The sequence below is a fragment of the Lepidochelys olivacea genome, assembly GCF_965140295.1.
Source record: "Lepidochelys olivacea isolate rLepOli2 genome assembly, chromosome: 9".
NCBI lineage: Eukaryota > Metazoa > Chordata > Testudines > Cheloniidae > Lepidochelys > Lepidochelys olivacea.
The window spans coordinates 42,640,287-42,650,931 of record NC_140419.1 but is presented as its reverse complement, the minus strand read 5'-3'; the positions used below and the strand labels follow the sequence as shown (position 1 = coordinate 42,650,931).

General features: G+C 45.4%; 1 protein-coding gene across 3 annotated transcripts in view; it reads right to left on the bottom strand.

Moving 5' to 3' along the window:
- Positions 1-1,035: 1,035 nt before the first annotated feature.
- Positions 1,036-10,645, bottom strand: part of ITM2C (integral membrane protein 2C) — a 46,181-nt gene continuing 36,571 nt past the window's right edge. For 2 of the 3 annotated variants that reach the window (XM_084638297.1, XM_084638298.1), the window contains exons 5-6: positions 5,858-6,008; positions 1,036-4,015 (exon numbers count right to left, since the gene is read on the bottom strand). In XM_084638297.1, the coding sequence (XP_084494423.1) occupies positions 3,924-4,015; positions 5,858-6,008 (243 nt within the window). In that variant the 3' untranslated portion in view covers positions 1,036-3,923. The remainder of the gene's footprint in view (positions 4,016-5,857; positions 6,009-10,645) is intronic. The other variant, XM_084638299.1, reaches the window with a different exon arrangement.

Here is a 10,645-nt window from a genome sequence, read left to right as displayed (position 1 = left end):
TATTTTTGTAAACTATAACATTTTAGCCTTTGATGATGTCTGGTCATGGTCAGTCACGAAGAGCAGCCAGTTTTGGAGACTGCAGTTGTTATAAGATGCATCTTTTCTACCGAACTCTCATAGTTGTGGTGAATAGGCTGGTGAGGAGCAGAGTAAAAGAATCTAAATGGAAGAGAATAAAAAAAATCAACTACAGTACTTCAAAAATTGACCAGAATGTGGATTTAGAAAGAGAAACAATATAGTAAAGTACAATCCTGGACACCTCACTTGGGAGATAAATTGGATAGAATTCAGAGAAGACCAGTAAGAATGATTAGAGAGCAAGAGGAGCAATGTCCAAACTTGAGGCGAAATATTACAGAAAGGTCAGTTGGCCACAATCAACACTTGAGGCAGATTCTCTGCTCTGTTGTTGTCCCTCTGCACTATGCAAGCAGGAAGAAGGGAGCCGAAAATACCTGCAAGTTCCCCTGTTGAGGATTCCCTTGGTATGGAGAAGTCCCCAGCAGGAGTACACAGAGCCAGCACAGCCAACTTCTATGCCACTCACCTTCCAGCTCCAGGAGCTGAAGATGGGAAAGTAAGCTAGAGTAATGTTCTCCCCAGCTGGCATGTTAGAGTAGCTCCTAAGGCTGGGGCAGACTATCAGGGAGACATAATTGGTTGCCACTCCACGATTCTCAGATTCTCTTCTCTCCCCCATCTTCTGGGCCACCCTGGGTGATGGTGAAAGAGGAGTCATCCTTTGTCAGGTGCTCCCTAAATGTCAGACAGAGCCAACTGAGCTCCTACCTTCGCTCCTACTCCACTGGTGACTGCATTTCTCAGTCATCCCTAGAGGTGATCCCTCCAAACTAAGGATGATGGCACATTGGTATAGCAGTTTCCAGTGCTGCTATCTGTGCTTGATCTGTTCTGGGACAAAATAGGTGATTTCAGTTTCCATAGCTAACAATCTGGTACCTCTCAACAACCGCATCACAGAAAAACCTGACCCTTTAAATAAAGAAGAAACAACTAAGAAATCAGAGGTAAAAGATTTTATTAACAGGTCAGATTTCTCTAACAGACAAAATATACAAAGCATTTTAAGTTTTGTTACTAGGCAACTGCTGTTTTGATCCTATGAATTGTGATTACTTTAGTTCACGCTAAAGAACTAAGGCCTTATTCTTAAAGTTTAGGGATTGCACATAGTTAGCATATTTAATGACCGGCTAAAACATGCAGAATCAGAAAGAGAAAAAAAGTCTGTATTTCTACCTGAGTGCAGGTTGGCTGACATTCCTAAAAGCAAAAATAAATGCAGGGCTTAAATTTACCAATTTGCTGTATTTCCATCAAGCAAACTGATAGGTGCTCATTTCCCTCCCCCGCTCCCAGTACACGTTAGTGATCCACTTTGCAAAGCAGGGTTAGGACTAAACAGATTAAATTTTCAAAACACAAAATTCTATTCTACATAAAGCACACACCCTACTGCTGTTGGGGGAAACATACCTTACTAAGCTGTGTGAATTGTCCAGGACTTTTCCTTTTCCATAAGCGTAAACATTTGAGTAAGTCTAAAAAGTCTGCATTCTGATGGGTTAAAATTTAACCATTCCTTTTTATAAGTTTATATAAATAACCCTCCATATCTCAGGACAGACAAATTACCGTTGTGCTGCATGCTTGCCTAAAACTTTTGCTTTTGGTTTCGTATAATTAATTCACAGCATTACTACTTTAAAGTTGTCTGTCACAAAACATCTTTTTTTTTGGTTCTGTGGAGTTAATGATTGTACTTGCTTTTACTTTATCTTTCCTCTTTCTAAAACATCATCAAGCTCATTTCAACAGATGGGGAACAAGTCCAGATTTGGAAACCAATTAAAAAGACTGTGCCAATTCGAAATCCACCCCATTCACACAAGCAAAAAAAAAGGCCTGCATTTCAAGGACCTACTTAATTGAACTGGATTTATAGAGCAGAGAAAAATACATAACTACCCTACAATTTTTTTTTTGCCGATCAAGAGACATGCAGTTCAGCTCACACTATTTCTATGCAGTATATTGATCAACCAAATCTTGGTCTTGTTCCGATGTCTATACTGGGATTCCATCACATCTGTAGATCAGCATTTTTAAAAAAACTATATGGGTGTTGAGTGGTCTCTCTTAACAGGCCAGGTAGTTCTGCAAGACTGCACATGGCTAGACAATACTTACTGGCATAAAAATATCCCACACCAGTGTTTGTGACGCTACAAAAAGAGGACTGTTTCACACTATGCAAAAGAAGTCTCTCAAAAACACAGACTGTTCATGCTGATGCAGCTACCTCTACAAGCTCTGCAGCTGGGGTCACTGGCTGTGCTTGCAAGATGGGCTAGGGACACATTACAGATCCTGGCAGGTTAAAGGAAGGAAAACGAATGTCAAAAAACTGAAAAAGCTGCTTAACTATTACATTAAGATCTTCAAAGTCCCCAAACAAGCAGACCCCCTTAACATGCCACTTGCATAGAAGTGGAGGCAGAGAACTCTGCTGAATTCCAGTGAAGAGCTGGGCTGTTCCTTGCCCCTAGCATACATCCAATTAGCTGGTCTGCCTCCATGCCCCATGGAGAAGGGGAATACCCCATAGCTCAGACTGTGAGACAGAGAGGGGACATGTGAAATGGGTTAGGACCACGAGCCTCTGATAGTGTGAAACCAGTGGAAATGTTCAGATAGAAAATAAGTATGGAATTTTTTTTTTAAAATATGGATTATAGTAGTTAGACCTGTATGGGGCAGATTCTCAGCCAGTGTCAAGTTTCATCGCTCCATTGACTTCAACAACCAGTTAAAGGGACTGCAATGGAGCAATGACAATTTATACCAGTTGAGGCTCTGTCCCTTTATTTACTTCAGGAAAATATATGGAAAGAGAAGGCCTGTCTGCCCAGTATAAAAAGATAAATGTCTGTGCTCAGTATGTTGGGCTAAATGCTGAAGAACAGTGTCCTCCTGGTGAAAATATCACAGTGTGCTATCAAAAGTTACCCAAAGATGGGCCCATTATTTGTGCTGGGGCATATATACTTGTGTACCATTCACTGCTTTGTGGTCATGAAGCAATGAAGCTTGAATCACTCTCCATTCAATTTAGTCACTCTCTTTTTCCTTTGGCTCCTTCTAGAATCCACGCTCCCCTCTCCCCACCCCCCTGCCTGCAGATCAGCTGAGGGGTGCAGATTGGTCAATGGGTACCGAATCAGATAGTCCTTGCTCAGAAAAGTACACTGTGATAATTTCAGAGCAATGTGCACAAGCAGTGTGTAAAGGCTCCATTTGTTGTTTGTGAAATAGGCTCTTAGCAGACACACTCACTGGATGACTTGGAACAAGAATTTACACTTTAGGGTTACTACTTTGTTTGGCAGAACTTCCCTAGATGCAGCATTTGCAAACCTCATACCTGTTTTCTTACCGCATCTAACAGCCTTCTGCTAGTTATTACATCCAAATGGTAACCTGCCTTTAATGGCATTATTTTACTTTGGCTTTTCTGTGCCGACATTACATCTGCATGAAACCATCCACTAATTCCGGCAGAATGAAACATTTCTATGCGGCATGCTATTTCTTACCCTCCGTTTCCATCCCCGCACTTCCCAGAGCACGTATCCTCCAGGATGGAATTCCTGTCCTGCTGTGTCTATTCTGAGTCGCATTTTGGATTACTGTGTAAATTTAAGCCCAACGAAGAGTCCCAAGTAAGTAGTACATACAGTACAGAGACAATAGAGTCCAATGTATAATCACAAGGGATCTGAGAAGTTAGTGCTGCCCAAGCAGGGGAGAGAGTAAAAAAGTAAGACAGATTATCACTTCTAAGGAGAGGATCCGTGTGTGCAAGCAAAGCAGAAGGTTACATTTGAAGAGCTGCTTCATGACTTTTTGCAGATAACAGTTTCAACCACAAAAGTGTTTTCAAAGTGCCGAATGTGATTACAGTTTCCAGCCTCACGTCGATTGATACCTAAGAGAGACCAAAAACAAAAGCCAAGTTAGAATCGTTGCATTATGTAGGTGTGTCTGGGATGAGGCGGGGAAAAAAAAAATCAGACGACATGCAAACAACTCCAGCATGCTGAAATACAGCAACAACTGTATATCAACCAAGGAAAGCTGTGCAAATTCACTTCCCGCAGAAAACAAATGTCATACCTAGGCCACAGTCCTGCAGTGAGAACCAAGTGGGTGGATCCCTGCACCAGAGTGAAGCCCTTACTGACCCAGTGTATTTGCTAGAATAGCAGGGGAAAGGGATAGGGAGTAGTGTGGAAAAGTTGGTTTCAGTGCACAGCTTCTTAATATTAGTTCAAAAATCAAGAGATAGAATCATAGAATATCAGGGTTGGAAGGGACCTCAGGAGGTCATCTAGTCCATCCATCTGCTCAAAGCACGGCTGATCCCCAATTAAATCATCCCAGATAGTCTTACTCAAGAGACAGTCCGACAGGGCACCCAGTGAAGCTAATGAGTGCTTAAATCCTTGCCACCTCAGGTTAAGTTTCCGTTTATTCAACTGTCCTGGAGTAAGTTTGAACCTCTTCAGAAAACAAGTATTGCACATGCCAGCATCCCTAATATCTTAACAGTTTTCTGCACTGCAGAACCTATTTTCCATTATAGCTTTGCATGGCAGCTATTCCACACAGCTGCAACAAAGCCCGTGATTACCTATTTTTGTATCTATATCTATCAGCATTTCTAGAATCATAGTATCATCACAGTACCCATTTACCCTGGTTGGTGCAGTAGGTTAATAGAGAAAGGAAGCAGGAAATGATGAGTATGTTTTGTTCCAAAAGAAGATGTAGAATAAATATTTTAACTGATAGGTGAGGCAAGAACCAGGCTGAGACTCCCTGGGATAAATGGAGCCTCAAGCTATGGAGATTCTAACCAACATACTAAAAGGCTTGCAACCCTCCTCTTTCCCTGCCTCTCAAAAATCTAATCTGATCCAATCAATCTAACATATATTACAATTGTAGGAGAATAAGGACTTTGGATAGTGAGTAAGTTAAAAATGCTGGGGTTAAAAAGCTTTTGTGACTACATTAGCTTTGAATATAAGGCACTCACAGATGAATTTCATTGCATCACCTTAGGGACTAAAATAGTCTAAGGGCTTGTCTATACCTGAAAATAAATCCAGAATAAGGTCAGGTGTCACTTTAAAGCAGATTATCTATTTCTGGTTAATTTGGTGTGCGGATGCTTTTATTCTGGGATCAGTATGCCTTATTCCAAATTAGCCTAATCCACTTCCAAACTGGAATAGTTAATCAGGAATACCTGAATATTCTGAAATAAATCCCGACATAGACAATGTCCAGTGCTCCCTATTCACCAGTTCTTCAGTCTCACTATTTTATTGGCGGTATAAGCCCCACAGTAGGGCTCAGTTAAAGTCTATTTGCAGATTTTATCTGCTCTCAATAGCTACCACTGAAATAGGTGTGTATATTAGGGATATTTTTGAAAAATTTCCCCGCATTCCTAATACTAGTTCAGTTCCAGAAGCTCTCATGTAAATGGCTCTTATGAGCATTTTATCAACCTTTCTATTAGGCTAATACACACACTGCTAAAAATTCCTGCAGCAGCCAGTACACAATTACACAGGAGCTTCCAATGTCACTAACAGGGGTGGATCTGAACTGGTGTTTGCAACGGTGGGAAAGTTTTGAAAAGCTTGTGGCTATTCAAAAGAGTCTGTACCGCTCATCACCATGAGTCAATTGCTGCTGTCAGCAGCTGTGACACAGTGGAAAACAGGGTTAATACAATCAAGTACCACAAGGATCTTACGTCTCCTAGCAGTCCTCCGCTTCAGCCTGTAAGTCTCTTTGCCGCTGCACAGGCGATAGATAAAGGAGCCAAGCTGCTCCATGTCACTGACATGCTCTGTAACAATCATCTCCTCTTGGATTATGTACGTCTGAGGCAGGTATGTCCCTTTCTGAAATTACATTTTTTTTTTCAAAAATTAAATAAAATCAGTTTGATGATCCAATGTGAGGTCCTGTTGCCGGATTTTTAGCGGATTAATATTATTGTTTATGTAATAAAGATTATGGGCTCGCCAATTGATCTGATCAGAAAAGAATATGATTCTTGTCCCATAACACAGTTTTGCAAGGACCCTCAGGATGTATGACAAGGACACTGAGCCCTGGTCTACACTAAGACTTTAGGTCGAATTTAGCAGCGTTAAATCGATTTAAACCTGCACCTGTCCACACAATGAAGCCCTTTATTTCGACTTAAAGGGCTCTTAAAATCGATTTCCTTACTCCACCCCTGACAAGTGGATTAGCGCTTAAATCGACATTGCCGGCTCGAATTTGGGGTACTGTGGACACAATTCGATGGTATTGGCCTCCGGGAGCTATCCCAGAGTGCTCCATTCTGACCGCTCTGGACAGCACTCTCAACTCAGATGCACTGGCCAGGTAGACAGGAAAAGAACTGCGAACTTTTGAATCTCATTTCCTGTTTGGCCAGCGTGGCAAGCTGCAGGTGACCATGCAGAGCTCATCAGCACAGGTGACCATGATGGAGTCCCAGAATCGCAAAAGAGCTCCAGCATGGACCGAACGGGAGGTACGGGATCTGATCGCTGTTTGGGGAGAGGAATCCATGCTATCAGAACTCCGTTCCAGTTTTCGAAATGCCAAAGCCTTTGTGAAAATCTCCCAGGGCATGAAGGACAGAGGCCATAACAGGGACCCGAAGCAGTGCCGCGTGAAACTGAAGGAGCTGAGGCAAGCCTGCCAGAAAACCAGAGAGGCGAACAGCCGCTCTGGGTCAGAGCCCCAAACATGCCGCTTCTATGATGAGCTGCATGCCATTTTAGGGGGTTCAGCCACCACTACCCCAGCCGTGTTGTTTGACTCCTTCAATGGAGATGGAGGCAATACGGAAGTAGGTTTTGGGGACGAAGAAGATGAGGAGGAGGAGGAGGTTGTAGATAGCTCACAGCAAGCAAGCGGAGAAACCGGTTTTCCCGACAGCCAGGAACTGTTTCTCACCCTAGACCTGGAGCCAGTACCCCCCGAACCCACCCAAGGCTGCCTCCTGGACCCAGCAGGTGGAGAAGGGACCTCTGGTGAGTGTACCTTTTAAAATGCTATACATGGTTTAAAAGCAAGCATGTGAAAGGATTACTTTGCCCTGGCATTTGCGGTTCTCCTAGATGTAGTCCTAAAGCCTTTGCAAAAGGTTTCTGGGGAGGGCAGCCTTATTTCGTCCTTCATGGTAGGACACTTTACCACTCCAGGCCAGTAACACATACTCGGGAATCACTGTAGAACAAAGCATTGCAGTGTATGTTTGCTGGCATTCAACCAAAATCCGTTCTTTATCTCTCTGTGTTATCCTCAGGAGAGAGATATAATTCATGGTCACCTGGTTGAAATAGAGTGCTTTTCTTCAGGAGACACTCAGAGGAGCCCATTCCTGCTGGGCTGTTTGCCTGTGGCTAAACAGAAACGTTCCCCACTGTTAGCCACAGGGAGGGGGGAAGGTTGAGGGGGTAGTCACGCGGTGGGAGGAGGCAAAATGCGACCTTGTAACAAAAGCACATGTGCTATGTATGTAATGTTAACAGCAAGGTTTACCCTGAAAGAGTGTAGCCACTGTTTTATAAAATGTGTCTTTTTAAATACCGCTGTCCCTTTTTTTTCCTCCACCAGCTGCATGTGTTTCAATGATCACAGGATCTTCTCCTTCCCAGAGGCTAGTGAAGTTTAGAAAGAAAAAAAAATGCACTCGCGATGAAATGTTCTCCGAGCTCATGCTGTCCTCCCACACTGACAGAGCACAGACGAATGCGTGGAGGCAAATAATGTCAGAGTGCAGGAAAGCACAAAATGACCGGGAGGAGAGGTGGAGGGCTGAAGAGAGTAAGTGGCGGGCCGAAGAGAGGGCTGAAGCTCAAATGTGGTGGCAACATGATGAGAGGAGGCAGGATTCAATGCTGAGGCTGCTGCAGGACCAAACCAGTATGCTCCAGTGTATGGTTGAGCTGCAGCAAAGGCAGTTGGAGCACAGACTGCCACTGCAGCCCCTGAGTAACCAACCGCCCTCCTCCCCAAGTTCTATAGCCTCCACACCCAGACGCCCAAGAACGCGGTGGGGGGGCCTCCAGCCAACCAGCCACTCCACCACAGAGGATTGCCCAAAAAAAAAGAAGGCGGTCATTCAATAAATTTTAAAGTTGTAAACTTTTAAAGTGCTGTGTGGCATTTTCCTTCCCTCCTCCACCACCCCTCCTGGGATACCTTGGTAGTCATCTCCCTATTTGTGTGATGAATGAATAACGAATGCATGAATGTGAAGCAGCAATGACTTTATTGCCTCTGCAAGCAATGATTAAAGGGAGGAGGGGAGGGTGGTTAGCTTACAGGGAAGTAGAGTGAACCAAGGGGCGGGGGGTTTCATCAAGGAGAAACAAACAGAACTTTCACACCGTAGCCTGGCCAGTCATGAAACTGGTTTTCAAAGCTTCTCTGATGCGTACCGCACCCTCCTGTGCTCTTCTAACCGCCCTGGTGTCTGGCTGCGCATAACCAGCAGCTAGGCGATTTGCCTCAACCTCCCACCCCGCCATAAACGTCTCCCCCTTACTCTCACAGATATTGTGGAGCACACAGCAAGCAGTAATAACAGTGGGAATATTGGTTTCGCTGAGGTCTAAGCGAGTCAGTAAACTGCGCCAGCGCGCCTTTAAACGTCCAAATGCACATTCTACCACCATTCTGCACTTGCTCAGCCTGTAGTTGAACAGCTCCTGACTACTGTCCAGGCTGCCTGTGTACGGCTTCATGAGCCATGGCATTAAGGGGTAGGCTGGGTCCCCAAGGATACATATAGGCATTTCAACATCCCCAACAGTTATTTTCTGGTCTGGGAAGAAAGTCCCTTCCTGCAGCTTTTGAAACAGACCAGAGTTCCTGAAGATACGAGCATCATGCACCTTTCCCGGCCATCCCACGTTGATGTTGGTGAAACGTCCCTTGTGATCCACCAGAGCTTGCAGCACTATTGAAAAGTACCCCTTGCGGTTTATGTACTCGGCGGCTTGGTGCTCCGGTGCCAAGATAGGGATATGGGTTCCGTCTATAGCCCCACCACAGTTAGGGAATCCCATTGCAGCAAAGCCATCCACTATGACCTGCACATTTCCCAGGGTCACTACCCTTGATATCAGCAGATCTTTGATTGCGTGGGCTACTTGCATCACAGCAGCCCCCACAGTAGATTTGCCCATTCCAAATTGATTCCCAACGGACCGGTAGCTGTCTGGCGTTGCAAGCTTCCACAGGGCTATCGCCACTCGCTTCTCAACTGTGAGGGCTGCTCTCATCTTGGTATTCATGCGCTTCAGGGCAGGGGAAAGCAAGTCACAAAGTTCCATGAAAGTGCCCCTACGCATGCGAAAGTTTCGCAGCCACTGGGAATCGTCCCAGACCTGCAACACTATGCGGTCCCACCAGTCTGTGCTTGTTTCCCGAGCCCAGAATCGGCGTTCCACAGCATGAACCTGCCCCATTAGCACCATGATGCATGCATTGGCAGGGCCCATGCTTTCAGAGAAATCTGTGTCCATGTCCTGATCACTCACGGGACCGCGCTGACGTCGCCTCCTCGCCCGGTATCGCGTTGCCATGTTCTGGTGCTGCATATACTGCTGGATAATGCGTGTGGTGGTTGATGTGCTCCTAATTGCCAAAATGAGCTCAGCGGCCTCCATGCTTGCCTTGGTATGGCGTCCGCACAGAAAAAAGGCGCGGAACGATTGTCTGCCGTTGCTCTGACGGAGGGAGGGGCGACTGACGACACAGCTTACAGGGTTGGCTTCAGGGAGCTAAAATCAACAAAGGGTGTGCCTGTACATCAAGGAGTATTTCAGGCAGGACTGCACGGAGGGTTCCAATAAGAAATGGTGCACCTAAGTTATCGTTCTTATTGGAATAAGGAGGTTAGCCTGGCCTCTGATTGATACATGGCTAGATTTATCTCGCTGCACCTTCTCTGTGAGTGACTGCAGTGTGATCTAGAGGAATGAGTCCCCTAGACAGGGGAGGAGGCAAATGAGTACAAAACAAACCTGGTCTATTTCTTGTTCTGACCCACTCCATCTATCTTTTACATCTTTGGCTGGCAGCAGACGGTGCAGAAGGACTGCATGCCATCCACATCTCATGGCTGCTCGGCAGAAGATGGTACAGTACGACTGCTAGCCATCTTCATCTTTTGCCTGCCTGGCATAAGATGGTACAATACGACTGCTAGCAATCCTCATCTCTTGCCTGCCTGGCAGAAGATGGTACAGTACGACTGCTAGCAGTCCGTATCGCCTGCCCGCTCACCATAAGACGGTTCAATAGGACTGACTGCAGGACTAAAGAGAATGACCTGGTCAAGTCACTCCAAATCTAGTCCCTGCGCCCATGTCTGCCCAGGCGCTCCCAGCCGACGTGGCCAGGAGCACCTCGGACACGACGAGGACGACTACCAATCGTATTGCACCGTCTGCTGCCAGAAGGCAATGGGTTGCTGCTACTGTGCAGCAAAGCCGTACCGCGTCTGCCA